The sequence below is a fragment of the Pollachius pollachius genome (genome assembly GCF_949987615.1).
Source record: "Pollachius pollachius genome assembly, chromosome: 14".
Taxonomy (NCBI): Eukaryota; Metazoa; Chordata; class Actinopteri; order Gadiformes; family Gadidae; genus Pollachius; species Pollachius pollachius.
In genome coordinates, this window is record NC_136947.1 from 1281610 (window position 1) to 1303700 (window position 22091).

At 46.3% G+C, this 22091-nt stretch overlaps 1 protein-coding gene across 1 annotated transcript; it reads left to right on the forward strand.

Annotated features, from left to right (window-relative positions):
• The first annotated feature begins 591 nt into the window (after nucleotides 1–591).
• usp33 (ubiquitin specific peptidase 33) lies at nucleotides 592–21377 on the forward strand. Its single transcript, XM_079751267.1, has 24 exons — nucleotides 592–725; nucleotides 4285–4380; nucleotides 4566–4619; nucleotides 4823–4885; nucleotides 7905–8054; nucleotides 9177–9291; nucleotides 10033–10102; nucleotides 11127–11240; nucleotides 11473–11551; nucleotides 12275–12770; nucleotides 12896–13036; nucleotides 13770–13885; nucleotides 14349–14521; nucleotides 15213–15283; nucleotides 15492–15525; nucleotides 15643–15688; nucleotides 15834–16014; nucleotides 16181–16307; nucleotides 16596–16765; nucleotides 17493–17574; nucleotides 17974–18082; nucleotides 19108–19210; nucleotides 19737–19805; nucleotides 19995–21377. Exons 2-24 carry the CDS (start codon nucleotides 4300–4302, stop codon nucleotides 20150–20152), a joined length of 2802 nt encoding a protein of 933 aa, XP_079607393.1. The 5' UTR covers nucleotides 592–725; nucleotides 4285–4299; the 3' UTR covers nucleotides 20153–21377.
• Nucleotides 21378–22091: the final 714 nt, after the last annotated feature.

A 22091-nucleotide genomic window follows, 5' to 3' on the forward strand; every position in this document is an offset into this window, starting at 1 on the left:
GACAACAGGGGACATTTCATAGTGGTTGGTGGAAACCGGGACATTTTAGCGTCCTTTGGCTTTTGTCGGGACTCAGGACACGCAACTCAAAATTGGGACTGTCCCGGCAAAACCGGGATATCTGGTCACCATATCACAAGTGATAAAAAAGCGTGGCAAGCCACTCAGCAAAAATGTGCGTTCGACAACAACGCGAGGGCCGCACTAACACTAAACTTTGATGTCAAGCAGGGGGCCACAAAATATCTTCCCCCAGGCCGCGAGTTTGAGACACCTGGTTTAGGTTGTTAGTGGTTTTGAATATCCTGCCTTGCACACTTGAACCACCAGGCGGCCTTCGTTTTCTTTGACATAAGCCTAAAACTTATTTAAAAGACAGCAAATTAAAGAAAACCTCAAACCTAAATGACTACTGATTTTAAAGCATGTGTTACAGTATGTTATGAAAGCCTCCTTTTTTGATTTATAGTGATTTGTACAAATTATTAAATGTTAAAATAAAGAAAATACGAAATAATAAATCTGCCGGCGAGCAGCACATGGACATTTTCTGTCACAGACCGGAAAGGGGCGGAGTCAATACGAGCGTCACCTGGAAGTCCAGCAGAGCGAACGGTAGACGTGAAGGGTCGCTTTTTACAACATGCGTCTTTAGGCTTGTCTTGGCACATTTGGACAACCATATCAACCCCGATCAAATTCAGCAATCGCTTACATTTCTGCAGGTAAGGGACGCGCTGATAACCAAGTTTGGCGGAAGCAGTAGCAACAACTGCTGGTCGTTATATCGCAGAGTCACTAATCCATGCTATGCACGGTTGTACCAAGCTAATACCTCACGTTATGGCTGATAACGCCAGCGATGGCTAGCTGAAAGTAGCTTGTAGAGGTGGGGCAATTGAAGTGGGATAACCAAGTGTACCCCTTTGTTATTCCCAGCAGATACGTAGTCTTGTTTATATTGCCATGGCTAGATGGCCGATCACTGGAAACCGCTAGCCATGGGCTAACACGGGCAGCGGTCGACATTGGCCAGGGCTGGTCCGTCCATGACGTCTCTGTGACAGCTCTGAACGGGTAGCAGCTACAACGCCAAAAGGGCAATGTGTGTTCATCTTTCTCACTCGTGTGAGTTGCACAGGCAGTATGCGCACTACCCAATGTGCTAGCTGTCGAATTCAATTGTTATTGGGTACCAACGTGACGATACATGGCAGTGTTTGGCTGGCATCCGCTAGCAACCGATGCTAGCCCAGTGACGAGGTCCTGTGAGCATGCGCCGTCGTCTCCCGCATCAGGTGTCCTTACCAGTTGAGCCTGGGACTAGCACAATGGCCAAAGTATTACCGTAACCCTGCGTTGTTAAAGTATGTAAAGGAAATGAGGCTGTTCTTCCCAAAGCTGGTCCTACAATGCCATTGGGACACGAGAATAAATATGTCCCTAGGCGTTCAGTGTCAAAGCTCAATAGAGTGAAGGACTCTCCTTCAAGGAAAGTATGTGTTTACAGCCATTTACCTCTCTTGGTTAATGGCTTTGCTTGTCTTTAATGCTTAAGCCTCAGCCATACGTGTAGCATATTTGAACGACATACTTGATTGAAACATAATTCAAATTCAACACTTGTATCTGAGTCAGACTGTTGTTGGTTAATTGTCTATAGCCCAAAGCCTTTGTGTGTGTGTGTGTGTGTGTGTGTGTGTGTGTGTGTGTGTGTGTGTGTGTGTGTGTGTGTGTGTGTGTGTGTGTGTGTGTGTGTGTGTGTGTTGGTCTTCATACAGATATGCCTTTTTGTTTCGCTTTATTTCTCAGTGCCCTGAGGATGAGCTTACTCCAATAGCCGTGTTTGTGTACAGCTCTGAAGTGCAATACGTAAAGTAGTATGTAACCAGTTGACAAGTGAGAGGATTGTGCAATAGACGCAGATGACCCAACAGGGCAGGCTTATCGATTACTGCAAGACTGGACTAAACCTGGCTGTAATTGAGCCTGTGCTGTCCCCGCTGTCATTTTGTGTCCTCAGCTGATCTCGTTATCTTTCATGTTATTGCTCGTAGTAAAATGTTAGTATACTAAAGTCTTTGAATTGCTTTCCGGAACTTATGAGGATTGCCAACAATAGACATCCAATAATGTGTTTCTTCTATAATGAAATGGATACAGATGCTATACAGCCTGTTACAGCATTCGGCCTTCCCCTGAACCCGTCTTCAGCTAAGTCAGTGATGTTTTCTCTCCAGCAACAGTGTAGAGATGTGAGCCGGCTCAAAGCCTGCGTTGCCATGGCTGGGGATGAGGGGGGGGGGGGGGGGGGGGGGGGAAGGGAGACGGGAGACGACGATGACGACGATGACACCTAGTAGGCCAGAGTTTGAAGAATGTTCAAAATAATGATTTCAGTGGGCGAGCTGTCCTGTTGCTAATTATATTACAAATCTAAAATCCCATAACATTCCCACAATGTGTTAATGGGTTGTTTCCTGTGGCCTGGCAATACTGCACATTGATGTAGTGTGTCTGTAGCACTCCTTGGGACACAGATCCATAGTGACCACTTATTATCTCGGCTAGGGATGTGACGATTCACTCAGCTCGCGATTCGATGCACGATATTGGGTCACAATTCGATATTATAATGATATTTTGAACGTAACTTGAAAGAAGATTTTTTTCTGACATTTGTAGAAGACAGAAACATTTTTTTGTTTATTTTAAAGACACAAAATATGCAAAACAATGCCATTTGCCCTATATTTCCATTTCTTATGAAATTGTAAACAAGATGTGTTATAGTTACATGGTATAGACTAATCATCTTGTCATAAATGGCAAAAAACAAAAAGTTGTTCTTAGTCTATTAATCGCAAACTTTATGTCCATAGATAAAGTATGAAAAAGAAAAAAAATCATATTGCAAACCATTTTTTCGTCTCGACAACGCATTTCGTCACGTTTTAATATTGCAATATTTCGTCCCACCCCTAATCTCTGCACTGCGTTGCCCTGCCCTCACCTGTTAATCCTCCTCACACACCTCCAACAGCCAGCCCCTAGTCTCCTTAGCAGCACATCTGTTTTGGTCCCCCGGTGTGATTCTCACTGAAAACAGGGCTCACATCATGAGTCATGACTCAGCTCCCCAGGGATGGCTGTGTCTCTTGCTGGTAGCCATAGCTCTTCTGGCCCAATACTCGTCCTCACACACATCCATTGACTCCTCTCATCTCTGCCTCACAGCTTTTGTGTATATGAGCTGGGTCTTCTACCGCTGACAGGAGACTTAGTTTAGGTACAGAACAGAGAGTCCTCCACTATGCTCCATTCACAGTAAGAACCTGGTGCATGCAATGCTGGGGGTCTTTGGTCTCCCGCCCTGGAGGGCTTCGGTCCGAGATTGTATAGCGAGTCATCTTTTGAGGGTCATTAGATGATTTTAAATAAAAGCTAAAATAATCAGCCATGAGTGTGTACAGCAGTTGGTGTGTACTTTCTGTAGTATTTGTGGTGGTTACTTATGTCTATATATTCCCTGGTTAAGGGGTGCTGAATATTTGTTTAACCAAAATGCTTGGGAACATCTGATTTAAACGACAGATTTCCATCGCCAGCATTACTTTTTAGATTTCCCCCTTTGACAGCGATGAGAAATGGAATATTAGCCCCAAGTCATATTGTGACTCAGCAAGTCCTACCTGCTGACGTTGTGTTTTTTGTATTTGTTTTTTTTACAATGTCTTAACTATAGTGCAATGTTTTCCAGGGACTGCAACACAGTGACACAGTTGTTTTGAAGTCTATCTCCCATCTCAGGCTTCAGCCTGTCAGATTTGAGTACAGGATGTAGTTCCTGTTGACACCACATGTAAAAGGGTGTCACGCTAGTCAGCTATGTTCTTCATATTCCTCGTTGCAACACGTGTTTGCTGATAAAAAAAATGGAAATCAATTCCAGTGAAGTCAAGTACAAGCCATGGCTTTCCAATATGCATGCCTGTGTAACTGTGCATTAACGATAGCAAAGGGAATTGGTATTGCTGAAACTATCCATTAAAGTTTCTACACTTTATCATATATTTTCTACTTGGTTCTTTTATCATCTTTCTACATTTTCATTTGGGATTCAATTCAATGGAGATATTACATGGTCGGTACATCTCAAACTTTGCTCCCAGCGAGTTCGTCTGTTGCTGTGCACAACAATTGAGCCATTTTTCTTCCGCCTCACTCTGTGCCTCTTTGTCCTCCCCCCCGACGCCCTGGTTGTGTCTCCGGTGTGGTCTCCAGGGCGATCGGTGAGCGATGCCACCTGCACAGGGAGACTGCCCCCATCTGGAGTGCGTCGGGGAGATCACCAAGGAGGAACTCATCCAGAAGTCCCATGTGAGTTCCCTTTCTGTGGCTATACCTCGTGGTTCCGCTTCTGTAGAACGCACACACATGCCCACACAAACACACACTGTTTGCTGCTACTTGATGTCCATTCGGCCCATTGGAGCTTGTTGTACTTAAGGAATGCGGAATTGTGGAATCTGATCCTTCCTTATCCTAATGTTTTATCTCTTTAGGGCCAGTGTCAAGACTGCAAAGTCGGTGGACCAAATCTCTGGGCGTGTCTGGAGGTAAGTCACAATTTCATTTTCTTTTTATCATTTGTATTTTGTTGAGCTGAAAGACAAGGCATCGGTGTGGTACATATATATATTCGGGTCCTCTGTTGGCTTCACACCACAGTGTTGTCGTTGGTTTTGCGAGCTAACAGTGTGGTGAGGTGTTCTATAACAGCCGCTCTATCTGTCTGTGTGCCCTGGATCTTCGTCTGCAGAACGGCTGTGTGTATGTCGGATGTGGGGAGTCGCACGCCGACCACAGCACCGTCCACTCCCAGGTAAGACCCCCCCGGACTTCAGACATGTTGTTGTTGTTGTTGATAGGGCTGCTCGATTATGGAAAAAATCATAATCACGATTATTTTGGTCAATATTGAAATCACAATCATTCAAACGATTATTTTTGAGTTAGAAAACATAATGTATTTATTCAGCATGTCTCTCCCAAAAACACTTAGTTACTGAGAACTTTTAAATTTCACCTTGAAAAAATTGACAAAATAGTCCAAAAGAAAATGTTAAAATCTAAAATAATGTACGTATTTATCTGTTCTGTACTTTCTATAAAACATTTTTAAAAAAAAAATCGAAAACTCGATTATATTAGTTTTGTGATCATTTACACGCTAAAATCGAAGTCGAGATCGAAATTCAATTTATCGCCCAGCCCAAGTTGTTGATGTGCTGCTGTGGGATGCCAAGACGGTCCAAAGGCCACTTATCTACTGGCCGCAGAAGAACCCCACTGTTTGTCGTAGTAGTGTTGTGTATGTAGCATGAGATGTTCCACATACAATTCAAAACAAGGGGATAATACATCTCTCTTCTCGTGAGTTCACAAGAGGGACTCTTAGCCTCCAGCATTATATCCATCATTTTAGGACTCTGCTCTGGCATTAGAGAGATACTAGTGGTTCAGGCAACACACACACACACACACACACACACACACACACACACACACACACACACACACACACACACACACACACACACACACACACACACACACACACACACACACACACAAGTTTAGTTTGAGCAGTTCAAATGTTGGATTTGGGGGTTCTTGGCAGAATTGGTCGGCCTTGGATCATCCATAATGAATTCTGTCTCCTCATGGAGCTCCTCCAGGAAGCCTTGCTAGCACATTGACACAGTATTCCTCACCCTCCTCCTCATTCTCTGCGCTCTGACACATGGCTCGGAGCCTGTTTTCTTCACAGAGTAGCCTGGCCGTCTTTCCCCCCTCAGGGTTACACCTTTAAAAATGTTGTGCAACTCGTTTCACGAAAAGTCGACGTTGCGTTTTTTCCAACACAGCCCAGTGCTGGTGTGTGCTGCACAGCTCTCAGTGGGGCTCTCGTGGACTGCATGCGTTTTGGTGCACGTTCTGGCTTTCTTCTCAACACACACGGTGTGTGAGGCCTACGCGGCATCGAGTTGGAAATGTTGTGACTTCTTTTGAACTGCCAAGTTACTAGTGGTGCAATGGATCATCTCCCTCGGTTCGGCTGAAAAAAAACAAAAAAAAACTATCCATCTTAAAAAGAAGAAGAATAAAGCCTCATATTGCACTTTATTTAGTTTTTAAATACTGAAAATATTTAAAATAAAAGTTATTCATTGTTGATGTTGAAATAAATCCGAAAATGCCTTTGAAAGCTAAGTCACATTTGTCTTGTAATCTTTTTATTGTTGTGGTTGATCCGAAAATGATCCATTCCGTTTCTCAACAACCCTGAGACGATCCGATCCGTGAGTGTTGTGATCCGTTGCACCCCTACAAGTAACCAGAATGCATGAGGTGGGAGGAACATTGATAAGTAATCCCAGCCATATCTGCCCAGTTAACCTGCTTCTGTGTGAGAGCCTGTGTCCTTACAGTAACACAAGTTACACACTTCCAAGTGACTCGTAAAATCCTGGGCTGATATTCGAGAGCTTCTTAGTGCTGTTCATTGAGTCCTCCACTTAGGAGCAGTCTGTGAGCACAGGGTGGAAACATGCAATCTGTCTCATCTTTTAAAAGACGCGATGCCAGATTTACTTTTATGCAGCATTTAATTACTGACTCTCTGGACTACTGTAATGATGAAGAACCTCGGGGTTAGCTCAGACGGTGATACCCTTGTTAGTCTAATGGAGCATTTAATCTCTCCTCTTGTGAGGATAGGTCACTGCCTGAGAACAACGCTACACTCTTCAGTCGCATTCGGAGTGGCCTGTAATTAGTCATCTGCATATGCTGAGCATTGCATTTTGTACATCCCCATTCTTGAAAGAGACAACCCCAAAACATGAGGCAGCGGCTTTCAACATTTATGTTGTATTTGTTGTTAGGCATATATGCTCAAACAGACTTGTGTTCTGTTTCTTACAGGTTGCGGTAATGCAAAACCCAAAGAGGGAATAAGTTAACATTAGCTGCAGCTTACAGCTCATTCATTAATGACTGAAACAAGGAGATGTGTGTGGGGTCAGGGGGGGAGTGAGCAGAGCTCTTTCTTGCTGGTTCCGCCCAGCTCCTCATCTTTGCCTGGCAGAGCGAGTTGCCAACAACGCAGACCCTGTTGAATAATGCATGTCATGCTGCTTCTACAATCTTCCACTGCTCACATTCTGGCCCGCCCGCCTGTCCATCTGTCTGTCTGTCAGTCTGTCTGTCTGTCTGGACCCCCGTTGGGCCAGCAGAAAGACCAGGTTCAATCCCCACCACCCCACCCATCCCCTTTTGTCATTTGAGGCACCAGAGTCTGAACCCGGGTGACACACTGTCTGGTTGCGGTCAATCGATGCATTGGCAGGTTATTTGACTAGGAAGGAAAACCACTATGCTTTGAATAGGCATTGTTGGGCTCCACACATGCAAATGTGGCTATATACATAGGCCGTCAAGCCAAAGGTTGATTTAAGGCACATTTGAAATAATATACATTAAAGCTCTGATGCTTTTATTCATATCAACTGTAGTGCAGAAGACATGTAATTGAGGAGCAGGTATGGGGTTTGTCATCTTGCTTGTGGAGGCTTAAAGGTAGGATTAGGACATTTGGGCTCAAAACCAGGACTTTTTGGCTGGGAGTCAAACCCACTAATTACTGTCGACTACAGTGCCCCCGGAAATCCCATCCTGATTTCCAAAGGCGTTTCTTTTTCATCTCCCCTAACGACCCCCTCTAAACCGACCAAAGGGAGCCGCATGGGTGTCACTGAAACACATTTTCACAAAGTCAGATCCTACGGTGTGGTCGGTCCTGAGCAGGACGTCGCTAAAGCGTTTCCCCCGCTGCGCAGGAGACGCGCCACAACCTGACGGTGAACCTGACCACGCTGCGTGTGTGGTGCTACGCCTGCAGCAAGGAGGTGTTCCTGGAGCGCAAGCTGGTCCCCGAGTCCCCCCTCGCCGAGGGCAGGACCCCCTCGTCCCCTCCGGGCGCCTCTCCGGTAAGAACGCCCCCCCCCCCCCCCCCCCCCCCCCCCCCCCACGCTGCCGGTCTCCGCCCTGTACATCGGTTTCTCTGTCCTTGGGGAGGTTCCTCTGTCCTTGGGGAGGTTTCTCTGTCCTTGGGGAGATTCCTCTGTCCTTGGGGAGGTTTCTCTGTCCTTGGGGAGGTTTCTCTGTCCTTGGGGAGGTTTCTCTGTCCTTGGGGAGATTCCTCTGTCCTTGGGGAGGTTTCTCTGTCCTTGGGGAGGTTTCTCTGTCCTTGGGGAGGTTTCTCTGTCCTTGGGGAGGTTTCTCTGTCCTTGGGGAGGTTTCTCTGTCCTTGGGGAGATTCATCTGTCCTTGGGGAGGTTTCTCTGTCCTTGGGGAGATTCCTCTGTCCTTGGGGAGGTTTCTCTGTCCTTGGGGAGATTCCTCTGTCCTTGGGGAGGTTTCTCTGTCCTTGGGGAGGTTTCTCCGTCCTTGGGGAGGTTTCTCCGTCCTTGGGGAGGTTCCTCTGTCCTTGGGGAGGTTTCTCTGTCCTTGGGGAGATTCCTCTGTTGCTGCCAAGGAGGGCTTGTTTTCATTTTTATAAAGGAAAATTCATAAAGAAGAGAAAGTCACTGATGTTTTGTTTGAGCTGAGTTCTGAAAGAATTTTAGCGTACAGTGTTGAAAATTGATAAGATAAAAGGAAATAATAAAAAAACGCATCATGGTAAAATCTAGAATTGAAAATCCACTATAGCCTTTTTATCAAGAGTAAATGCGGGCCGCGGGTCGTTATTTTGATGAGCCTGCTGTGCTGGCTCATTGCACAGTGTGGAGCGACACCGTGCACAGTTCTTACTCTCTGAGCGTTGAACTCCCCGTCATTCATCAGCATTTATGGGAGGTTGTTTTTCTGTTGTGTGTTTTGTCGTAGTGCGGTTATATAGCTCTTATAACTCCGTGGAAACGGACATAATCATTTCTGTTGGTTGTTAACAGCAATCTGTCCCATTCAGTGTAAGGTAAAGACAACATTTACACTTGCATTAGATCAATCGGCCGCATGTGGATATTAGCATATCTACGTCCACATCTTCTGACCAAGGTGTGTGTGTGTGTGTGTGTGTGTGTGTGTGTGTGTGTGTGTGTGTGCAGGAGAATGGAGGTCGGGCCCCTGGGAGCCCCACATCCCTGCGGGTACCCTCCCCTAACGGCGCCTGTGAAGACCTGGACATGGAGACAGAGGAGGAAGACGAGCAGCGGACCAGAGGTCAGGACGGCAGCCGACCTCCGTGCTGAGGAACACTGATTAGTGACACCGTCGTGGTCTCCACTAGTACAGTTAGACTACCGCTTCAACTACGGCTGGGCGATTAATCCAATTTTGATCGCGATTTTAGCGTCAAACGATCCAAAAACTAATCGAATCGAGTTTTAGATTTTTTTTATTATTTTTTTTTTTCATTAAATGTTTTATAGAAAGAACAGCTGGATACATATCTGTATTTTCTTTTTGGATTTGAACATTTTCTTTTTGACCATTTTGTGTATTTTTTTAAGGCGAAATTTCAAAGTTCTCAGTTACAAAGTCTTTTTTGGGAGAGACATGTTGAATAAGTACATCATGTTTTCAAACTCAAAAAATAATCGTTAAAATAATCGTGATTATGATTTTTTCCATAATCGAGCAGCCCTAACATCAGCTTGATTTTTGTGCGCAGTCATAGAGGGTTTGTTTTTCTCAATCTGGGCGCTGTGTTTCAGCTGTAGCATTTATGATTAACAATTCAAGAAAAGGGGAGGCTTTGGGAAAGATGGTGGACTACGCTCCTACAGTACAATAATGAAGATTTGTTTTCATATTGCACTTTAGGGTTTTTCCATTATGCTTTCATTCGGTGGAGTGTGTTGAGTCATGGCTGAAAAAACAGCCCTTGTGTGTATCCGTCTAGCGGTTGGATTTAAGAGAATTGACTCTTTTTTTTTTCTTCCTCTCTCCTTTTTTTTTTAGGTTTGACCGGGCTGAAGAACATTGGCAACACCTGCTACATGAACGCCGCGCTCCAAGCCCTGTCCAACTGGTGAGGCCGCGTTATAAGTTCTCTTATTATGATTGCTATTTTCCCTCCATATAACTCTTGCCTCTCTTCAACCCTTGAATCTACTGCCACACTATTTCAATCATGGATTCTGGCTTATGTCCACACATTCCCTTTTGAATTTCTGTTAGTTCCGACAGACTGCGTTAGAGCGCTTTCTGCTTTACCACTGGGAAAAATGGCTGCTGTCGGGTCATTTCAAGTGTTGCCCCACTGGGAGTAACCGCAGTGCAGCGTTGGAGCTGGGCTGTGTTGGTCTGTTTAAATGTGTTTCCCGGTAGGATCTTCAGTTACCAATGAACCAGCGAGCTCTTCCCTCCTGGGCTGTCTGTTTCATCTCCTTCTCGGCAGGGCCCTGTCCCAGCCAGCACGTTTTTGATCGTACATTTATTTTATTTGTTCTTGCCTGGAGGGACCAAGGGCCTCCCCTGAACATGTGTGCAGCGACCTGTTGAGTATCGGTAATGGGTTTGTAAAGGCAGGTGTGTATTGCACAGCCTGAATAGAAGATTAAAATGGGAACGGGATCTGTGCCAGAATTGGCTCTTATGAAATTCAAAACAGTCTAAAAATAGGATACCGTGGAAACAAAGTCACAAGAGACCATTTTTCCAGAGCTTCTGCATTCTGATGTCTGCCGTTGGTGTGTGTGCTCAGTGCCCAGTTTTGTCCCATTCGACAGCTTGTAACGGTCTGAAAAAGCGCACACTGTGATTTGTATTCCATTTAGATCCTTCTTCTACCTGATTCCTTTTCGTTAACGACGACTCACGCAGTGGAACACGATCTGAAACTCGGTGTTCCTTATCTCATTCGTGCAATATGATGGCAATTTTGCTTTGTCGTAAAATATAAACAAAAATGAATGAATATTCGCTGGATTAGGGTGACGTTCCTCTGTCATGGACACAAACACTGCATCGTTTTCTAAGAACAGAATCCTGTAACTAACGAGTGCTTCGTAGCCACATATGAAGCCTTTCTCTTGATCTTCTGTTTGGCACAGTCCGCCGTTGACACAGTTCTTCCTTGAATGTGGTGGCCTAGTGAGGACTGACAAGAAGCCTGCGCTGTGCAAAAGCTACCAGAAACTAGTGTCAGACCTCTGGCACAAGAACAGGTCAGTCCCTATCTCTATCTCTTTCGTACTTGCTCTCTCATATTGCATCGATATCTTCCACTCTTGACAAGTGGATAAACAAAGGGCTTGTGCATCGCTGACATGATGTGGCCTTTATCAGTGTCTAGTAATCTGGCCCTTCTGTAGTCTTCAATTTTGGCACAGAGACCCTCTGTGTGAAACGCTTGACGGCGCCATCTGTGCTCAGAGTTTTGCCGTTGCTGTGTTGCAGGCCTTCCTATGTGGTCCCGACCAATCTGTTCCAAGGGATCAAGTCCATCAACCCCATGTTCAGAGGGTACTCCCAGCAGGTGGGTGCAGTACAGGCACAAAGGAAAGGGCAAGATGGCCTTCACTTGTGTGACTCGTAACGTGGGGTCTGTTTGATATGCAGAGGTTTTACCAGGTTTCACTTCAGTTGCCAGTGATGTTAGGCATTGGCACTTTCAATACTTCTGTCTGCTCTATTTGTATTGCATGTACAATGTTTATTACTAGTATGAGAAGGAGAAGCCTGCCGGTATGCACTTGGTTATCTTTTATCCATGCATCTAACTATTCTTTAGCTTAAGATTGAGTCAGTCCCGATAAGAGGATTCCTCTGAAAGATAATTACTTGTGCAACTGCAAAGCCACTGAGGCACGCACACCAGCACGAATGCACATACACACACGAAAGCAAAACAATTCAAAAGCTGTTGATAGTACTTGATAGTACTCCTGGTTGGGCCCGGTTCCATTTCGCTGAGCACGGTCTGTTTACTCTGTTTGCTGCAAAGATTTGTGTGAAAGACGAATATACTCGAGGTTCTGGAAGAGAATTTACTCTCGCAAGCTTGGAAGACTGGGTTACATTATGTCAAAATCATCCTGATGTTGCATCCTGCAACCGTTCGCGGGGATTCTTTTGCTTTTGGAGATGATTGCTTTGTGAAAGATGAGCCAAATATTTCTTTTTACTTTTCTGAGCAATTTAAAAAACACAAATGAGTTTTTAAGCAGCCATGGCTCTGTTTCCCCTCGCGTGTGCCCAGGACTCGCAGGAGTTCCTGCGCTGCCTGATGGACCAGCTCCACGAGGAGCTGAAGGAGACGCAGGCGGAGCCCGGCGACGACCAATCCAACGGCGTCGCCGGGGACGACGGCCCCGAGGACGACAACCGCAGCCAATCGGAGAACGACTTTCAGTCGTGCGAGTCCTGCGGCAGCAGCGAACGCGCCGACTGCGAGGTGCAGGGCGGCGGCGGCGGATCGGGCGTGTCCGCGGGGGGCGGGGCCGACCGGCCGGCGGCGGACGACGACAACGCCAACGAGGCGGAGATGCTGGTCCCCGAGCGAGACGAGGTCACGGCCAACCGCTCGTGGCAGAAGGAGAAGAACATGATCAACGACGCGTACCGCTCCGGGGTCAACGGGGGCGGGGACATGGGGGCCGACCTGGACAAGGACATCGACACCGCCGCCACCACCAACGAGGCCGTGTCCTTCATCGGCAGCCAGGGGGCGCTCAAGGTCCAAGGCAACAACACAGGTGAGCTAGCGGTCCGACTGGTTGTGTGTGTATACCGTTGGCCTGGCCGTTTAAGAGGTCTTCATACGCGGGATGATGTTGATCTGGAAGCTCAACTAGGACCCGGTCACTCCTCCCTGCTGCAGAGTCATTCCAGGACATCCAGGTGTCCAGCACCAACCGGCCACAGAGTCCCGTCCCCATGGAAGGACACCATCCCAAACTCTCCAGCAGCCCGCCGAGAGCGTCCTCCGTTTGGCCCAACCTCAACTCCGCACACAAAAAAGGTACCAGGCGCCTGGTTCGTTATGGAAAGTGGGCCGTGAGAGCCTTCAGAATCATTTCCTGAAGAAGTTAAAGAGTAACCATGTTTTGTAAATCGAACAAAGGGGATAGCGCCGTCTCTGGTGAACCAGGGAACATTGCATGAAATTTCTGATGGTTGCGAGGCATAGCAAATCCCTAACCATTTACTTGACTTGGCAGTCAATTCAACCAATGCCACAGTAATATAGTTATGGAAGTCATGTTTGGTTGCGCGCTTCAAAGATATGGGTCATTTTATCATTTTTATATTCCATCTACCTAAAATCTAAGTACTATCTGTGTGTATGTCCTTTGAATTTCTCGACAACCGTTCAGCCGGAAGACTTCACACTTAGTGGGTGTTTCGCAGAGGAGTGAAGGAAGTGCAGTGTTGAGTGTGAAGTTGTGTAGATGAGCGCTCCTTCAGAAAGCTGTCGTACCAGAGGTTAAGCAAGGGGCCAGTTTCATACGTTTTTGAAACGGGCACTGCACAATTTTTTTTTTTTTTTAAGATTTATTTTTCAAGAAAAGTACACACCCATTAACATTTAAATTTGCACTTCAATGTAAATGTGTCAGTGAGCCACGCGGCTAATTTACACATGTAGGTCAACAACGAAACAATTACACTCAAATAAAATTAAAAAATCCCGTAAAAACAGCTACGGACCCATTCCAACAACTGTCCCTGAATGTCTGTTGCCTTCCCACCAGCGGTGACTTCCTTCAACCCCCCAAAGAACAAGCGCCAGAAGAAGTACCGCAGCGTGGTGACGGACATCTTCGACGGCACCATCGTCAGCGCAGTGCAGTGCCTGACCTGCGACCGGGTAAGAGCTGGCGACGCAAGATGATCTCCATTAGGACGCCTCTAGTCACGCCTGGACATAGGCTCCATTCATAATCAATAGACCCCCACATGGCCTGGCGAGCGAGGGAACTCGACGTGTATCCATAATGGGTCCAGGCAATGTTCATGTGTCATTGACCATGGTAATGTAGGGAGTTCTGCACAGCACCGATTGGATTTGAATGGAATGAACATATGAATATGTAAAATCAAATTTTATAATTTTAGTTAGATTATGTTGTATGGTAATTTGAAGGGCTACATGAAAATGCTAAGATGTACGTGTTGTAGTATTAGTAATAATATAGTATAACATACTTTTATATTGACATTGAAAACTACACGGTTATCAGTTGAATGGAAAATGGCTCTGTGTCAATGGAAACACAACATCACGGCTAATCTTTTTCCCCTAACTTCCTGTCCCTCTGCACGTGCGGCAGGTGTCGGTGACTCTGGAGAACTTCCAGGACATCTCCCTGCCCATCCCGGGCAAGGAGGACCTGGCCAAGCTGCACTCCTCCACCCACCAGACGTCTCTGGTCAAGGCGGGCTCCTGCGGAGAGGCCTACGCGCCTCAAGGCTGGATCTCCTTCGTCATGGAGTACATCAAGAGGTACCTGCATCCACTGGGGCCCTTGTGGTGGTGGTGGTGGTTGTTGTTGTTGTTGTTGTCACCCATCATTGCATCGTGCTCATTAGGGGCTCGTTGATTATTAAGTACCCAATGGAAATGTGTGCATGCTGAGGTTATGGTACACTTTAAAATGATGTGAAACGATTCAGAGTTCGTCGTTGAATCAACGATTCAACGATTCATGTGAAACGATAGTACCCAATTAAAACATGGGTCATGGCATGGGAACAATGTGACAACTTTTCTTTACAATTAAATATGTCATTGGTACATTTTGTTGGATGGGTGAATAGAAAAAGTGTTTAATTAAGCTTACAGTTCAGAATGTCCATTCTAATTCCATGTTGTCTGTAATTAAATGCCATATCATATCATAATGCGTACTCCCACCCATGAGTTTCCTTCTTACCCATTTTGACCCCACTTTCTGAACGAGTCCATTACCTGCCCTTCGTCTGCCTAAATGGAGCTTAAAGAGATTAAACATAATGTCAGAGTAGTGAGATGAAGGCCCGGGCTAGCCTGCTTATTCACTCCCAAAGAAAGCACTTAGAATTCCAATGTGTCTTGACCAGGAAACTTCCTCTGTTTCTTATTGGAACCAATTACCAATTATTCAGCTCTGGAGGGTTGAGTTCTCAGTACTTATTGGCTTTTTATTCTGTTCTAGCTGGTTCTGGGGTCCAGTGGTCACGCTACAGGATTGTCTCGCAGCCTTCTTTGCCAGGGATGAACTAAAAGGTAAGAAAACGGAGGTTTGTTTTAATGAATACCGTCGTAGACGATGGGTTTTAGTTGTTTGACACCGGGAGAACCATATGGCTGCCGCTGCCCGTAGCAGACAGCCGGTCGTTGTAGCAGCTTAGTTTTCCTTCCTCGTGTTCCTCTGGGGATTAATAAAGTGTCACCTTATATTAGACACTTGACTCTTTGTTTCTGTGTATTTTAGGGGACAACATGTACAGCTGTGAAAAATGCAAGAAGTGAGTGTTTTTCCAGCACAAATTAGACGATCACGGTTGAAACAATGAAACTGAATCTCAAACACCCACTCTTAACATTTCTCTGTACCCGTTTCCTTTTTTCTTTTCCTTATTTAGGTTACGAAACGGAGTCAAATTCTGCAAAGTACAGAGTTTGCCTGAGGTATGCAAAACCTCTAGAGTCGTGCTTTTTTAAATGTTTTGTTGCTGCAACAAAAAACCCACACTGGGTCATTTCACTGTTTCACATCCTTTCATCGTTCTCCTCAAAACCTCCTTCCTCTCGCGATCGGCGCCTGCCGCCACAGATCCTGTGCATCCACCTGAAGCGCTTCCGGCACGAGCTGATGTTCTCCACCAAGATCGGCACCCACGTGTCCTTCCCCCTGGACGGGTTGGACCTGCAGCCCTTCCTGGGCAAGGACAGCGCCACGCAGACCGCCTCGTACGACCTGCTGTCCGTCATCTGTCACCACGGCACCGCCAGCAGTGAGTCGGCACAGCGACGCACACACACACACACACAAACACACACACGATGGGATGCGGTCAGGCGACACGGCTCCCCTGTAATTGGAGCGTTTGTTCGTCCGACCCACGTCAGTGCAGGGGGTTCGTTTCTAAACTCATCTTCTCCTTGTCCGCCTAACCCCAGGCGGCCACTACATCGCGTACTGCCGGAACGACCTCAACAACCTGTGGTACGAGTTTGACGACCAGAGCGTGACCGAGGTCTCCGAGTCCTGCGTCCAGAACGCCGAGGCCTACGTGCTCTTCTACAAGTGAGCATTGTTCCAGCCGACCTGATCTGCTGGCTCCGCCGCAGACAAAGAGCGATTGTGCATTAGCAGGCGCCGCTGTTCACAACCAACCTCATGAAGTGGATTGAACTCGGCTGCGATTTCTCCCTGCTATGCTCTGAACAGTCTTTACGTGCGTGGTGCCGCTGACGCCTCATTCTGTGTGTGTGCGCGTGCGTGGTGCCGCTGACGCCTCATTCTGTGTGTGTGCGCGTGCGTGGTGCCGCTGACGTCTCATTGTGTGTGTGTGTGCGCCCCGTCCCGCTACAGGAAGAGCAGCGAGGAGGCGCTGAAGGAGCGGCGCCGGGTGACGGGCCTGATGAACATGATGGAGCCCAGCCTGATGCAGTTCTACGTGTCCCGCCAGTGGCTCAACAAGTTCAGGACCTTCGCAGAGCCTGGGCCCATCTCCAACACCGACTTCCTCTGCTCCCACGGGGGTAATTACAGCAGACATCAAGACGCCCTTCCCAAAAAGCCATTTGTCATGTCACCCCCCCACCCCCCAACGTATCTCCCCCATCTCTATCCCTCTTCCCCAACAATCATGTCCTCCCCCCAAAATGCCAGTGCTGCCAAGCAACCCCATACCAACCCCCCCCCCCCCTCCCTCCCCCCACCCTGCTCTGTCTTTGATCCTTGCAAAGGATTTGAAAGTTCAAGGAAGGCTGTGCCCTATTCCCAGTAGTACTGGGCGGGCTTCAAAGGCTTTTCCTTAATTCCCTTTCTACTGAATGACTCTTTAAACTGCTCGATGGCGGGAAGAGATGAGATGCCATGATGCTATTTATTTTTTACTATATATTTGTATTATTTGATATATATATTTACTATTATTTCATTGTTATTATTATTTTTTTAACGGAACTTGGCACGTGAAAGCAAATGAATGTATCCATGTCTTTGGCAGCTCCAGCAGTGTTTGGCAGGTGTAAGCAGGGTCTGGGAGACTGTTCAATGTCTAGGTTTTCATACCGGCTCCAATTGGACGTCTGAGCTTGGCTTTGAGCGAATCCCATCGAGGGCCGGAGGCTGAGGCGAACACACACGCCATGGGCTCATAGCGGCATTCAGATCAGGATCCCGGCGGTCCCGCGCTTCGTGTGTTTGCATGCGTACTCCTGGCTGGAGGATTCATCTTTTTTCTATTTTCTTTTTCTTCCCCAGGGGTGCCCCCCAACAAGGCGACGTGTATCGACGACCTGGTGGTGATGCTGCCGCAAAATGTGTGGGACCACCTGTACAGCAGGTAGCCCGCCAGGCCAACGTACTCCACCCATCAGTACACACGTGTAGAGTAGGGATTGACCGATGTGGATTTTTTTTAGGGCCGATACCGATTTTTATTTTTCGTCAGCCTTAGCCGATGGCCGATAGCGATTTTCTTGAGCCGATGCTGCTTTTTCTCCCTCGATTCACATCATAACAATTACACAATGATGATAACAAATGTTACAAGTCTCAATTTAAAAAGGAACATTTATTGAACTGTCTGTAAAAAAATATATATATACATGAGAAAGAGAAAAAATAGAAATCTGCGAAAAACACGTTAAAAAATCGGTCGATATATCGGTCAATCACTAGTATAGAGGCTCAGAGACGCCTCTGGGGCGGAGTGGGTAATGACCTCACTGCCCCCCCCCAGGTACGGAGGAGGGCCCGCCGTCAACCACCTGTACGTCTGCCACACCTGCCAGACGGAGATCGAGCGGCTGGAGAAGCGCCGCAGGACGGAGCTGGACATGTTCGTCCGGGTACGTCCGAAGGGCCACTGCTCGCTACGGAGAGTCGATGTTGCGTGTGGACGTGGACTAGGGCGGAACGATTGATCGACTTCAAATCGAAATCGCAATGTAATAGAACGCGATATGCAAAATCGCAAAGGGTGTGATTTGTTACCGTCACTGACTGGAGATCACTTAAGATTTATTTTTCTTTTAAGATTCCATAGTTAAATAAAGATGTTGTAATATCAATTCATCTCAGCACATCGGCCTGGCCTAAAGGAAAGAGCAGTTTATATGTTGACTGCTTCCAATGTTGTGTTGGTCATACTAAAGAAGGATTTATTGCTTATTTTTAGTGAATAAATCCGAACATAAGGAACTTAATAAGGTAGCACTTAATAATAAGGTGCCATAATAAATAGCAAACTAGTCGTTACCTAACCCTTTGTTAATATTTGTTAATTACTAGCAGGGGGGCTGAGGTGAGAGGTGTGCGTTCGATGAGAGGTTCATCATTAATGCAGGGAGACGGACTCTGTCCGCCTGATGCCCTCCTAACATGAGGGGAGGGAGAGGGGGAGGGAGAGGAGGAGAGGGAGGAAGAGGGAGGGGAGAGGGAGGGAGGAAGAGGGAGGGAGGGAGGGGGGAGAGGAGAGGGAGGGAGGGGAGGGAGGGGGGAGAGGGAGGGGGAGAGGAGGAGAGGGAGGGGGGAGGGAGAGGGGGAGAGGAGGAGGAGAGGGAGGGAGGGGGGGAGAGGGAGGGGGAGGGAGGGGGAGAGGGAGGAGGGAGGGAGGGAGGGAGAGAGAGAGAGGGAGAGGGAGGGGGGAGGGGGAGGGAGAGAGGGAGAGAGGGGGAGAGGGAGGGAGGGGGGAGAGGGAGGCCTGATTGTTTGAAAAGGAACGCCTTGAATTGGAACTCAAAGTGCATATAATCAATAAGAGCCCCCATATGCCGTCCTCCTCTCAATCTTTTTTGCCCTCACACTTCATGTCCCTCCCCTTTTTTTCCCTCTCCCCCCCTCCCCCCCGTCCTCCTGCTGTCCCTCTCTCCAGCTGAACAAGGCCTTCCAGGAGGAGGAGTCTCCAGTGGTCATATACTGCATCAGCATGCAGTGGTTCCGGGAGTGGGAGGGCTTTGTCAAAGGAAAGGACAATGGTAAGTGGACAGGGGGCATGGCAAGCTCCGCCCGTTCTTTACCCTGATTGGTTGTCCAGAATGGCAACGTATTACCCCTTTAACAGGCCCTCCTTGTTTGGATATTGATTTTTTTTTTATATCCTTTTGAAAATAGATGTCAATATATATACTCGGACACTTCCTACTTATCTTGTTAACCATATACTGTGTATCTTTATTCCATCCATGAGGATACAATTGGATACAATTTTTTCATGTTGCATTCATAATCTAATTGGTTACCAAATTCTAACTAATCCCATGAAAGAAAAACGTGCTCATGTAAATTAATCTTCAAAGAGCATGCTTAATTCACCCATGTCAGGTTTGCATGCTTGCATATGCCCAAAATAGCTTACTCTCTCGCCATGAATATTTATCTTTGAGAGCTTTTATCAAGTATTCTCTTTTGGTTCCTCAATTGTTTACTATTGATCCAGATAGTGGAGCCGCAATCACTGACACTGATGGCAAATGTGTTTTTGTCTTCTTTATTCTTCTGAAGATCCACCAGGGCAAATCGACAACTCAAAAATTGCAATGAACAAGAATGGCCATCTGACGCTTAAACAAGGTACTGTTTAAGTTATTGTTTTCCTAACTCTTAATGTGGACTCAATCTGAACTCGTACTACAGTATGTTTGAAAAATAATTGTGATCCTTGGTCTTTGATGAATGCTTTTCTTTGTTTGTGAAAGCTCCAACAATGTTTTCCCTACCGTAACGTTTGTACTAACCTGTCTGGGGTCTGTCCCTGTTCAGGAGCCGACTCGGGGCAGATCTCGGAGGAGACGTGGAACTTCCTCCACTCCATCCACGGCGGGGGCCCACTGGTGACAATCCGACCCAGTATCAGCCACCAGGAGGTGGAATCGTCCCAGTCCGAGGAGAAGATAGAATGGGAGACGCGCTCCGTGTAACCAATCCACCAGGGGAAAAACCTCCACACTCAAAACCAAACCCACACTCACCAATTGACAATTAAACCACCTTTTTGTTTTGCACTTGACTTTTAATTTGAAAAGCATTGGAGGGAAGGACCTCATCTCCACCGCCTTGAGGCAGACGTTGAACTCCAGACACCGCATCTGAGCCCGCCGATTGGTTCACGTCATCTTGTATATATCTGTTAATAGCGCTCTTAAATTTTTATTAGGACTGTAGTATCCACGTGTTAGAATGTTTCCAGACAGTCTGCCAAATCCGACTTTAGATGAACGTCTTAAGTCGGACGCCAGACTAGCTCACATCTGGGTGAATGGGGCGTTTCATCTTGTCTCCCCCCAGAAGTTATGCTATAACATAGTAGTACTACTGGGTATGAGATTACCACACTGCAAACATTTAACTTTCGCATAGATAAATGTGCAGCTAATGATTCCATTGAAAGCCCAACATAGTTTATTCTTGACCAAATGAGCACATGTGTATTTGTCTAGTTTTGTTTATAATTATTCACATTGCATCTTGCTGTATATTGAACTGAACGTTCCTGTTGCATAAGAATACTGTCCAATGAAAGATGACAGACTAGCACTGACACTTGACAATAATCTTGAGATTATTAAGGGACTAAATACTAAGTGGTCTTGGGAAATGTGTTTTGCAATGTTCTATAGATGGGCGAAGTGGCATGCTAACACAAATGTGTGGTTGTATTTGAATGTACCAGTACTTTATAGTACATGGGTAATGTCTGGTTGTATTTGAATGTACCAGTACTTTATAGTACATGGGTAATGTGTCCAAGCACTTACTTATTTATCCCACTAGGGTATCACTTACTATGATGTGGAATTTACCTTTATAGAAAATGTGACGTCCGGTTCTGAATGCATGTTTTGACCACACTTATTCACAAGCAAGACCCCCAGCTGTACTTCCCATAAGCTACAACGAAATGCTAAGCTTTCCATTAAACGTGTACATAATCGTAACACTTACATTTTCACTCAATTGTAAATGCTCCAAATACATAACCAAATGTTTGTTTTCATGACAAATCTGAAGGCATTGTATATGAGCATGGTGTTGCTATATTTGACTGATGACGAGGGATAAACAATGAATGTTGCACTATTCCATATTGCATTTAGGACAAGAAATTGGTTCTCATTCTGCTCGCTGATACCATTAAAATGTTAAAGTGTGTGTTAATACATTGTGTTAGCCATTTATTTAAACATGTAATCTCCATAATGGGTGCAAATAATAACCAAAGAGTGCAGGGAACATTTTTGCTAACTTTGAGTTATCGTGTAAACTACAAAAAGCTAATTAGTCTGCAACATTGTACTATTGTCAGGGGCCAAAATGTACAGTATTGCAGTCTGATGAGCCCGGTTCAATCGGCTCACACACACCCGACTGGTTGACCGGATTGAAAACATGGCTGCTACCGAACGTGTAGCAGATTTACGGAAGTGAGGTACGTCTGTTTCTTGAGGTTATAAAGTAATTTTAAGGGCGAACCTCCAGTGCACGCTATCCATTACTCTTATCATCAAAACATGAGCATATTGAGCTGCACCAGTGGTCAGTCCTGACTCATTGTGTCGGGCAAAGGGATCGCAGAAGTTGTAGGCGAAACAATCAGCTAGCTAGTAGCCAGGCAGCATTAGCCATTCACGGCTAGTTGCTCCATCCCCGTTACTGCTGGGCTGCTATCTATGCTAATGGTGGCTGCGCGCATACTGCAAATTAATTCGACGGGGACGCTGTATGGGTGCAGCTCACATATTGGAGCCGTACGTTAACATTAGATTTAGGATAGTGATTGTGTACATTCTCAACCGGGGTCTAATACCTGGCGTTACATTTGATCGCAGTGTTGTGATTTTTTTTTTACGCGATGCAGCG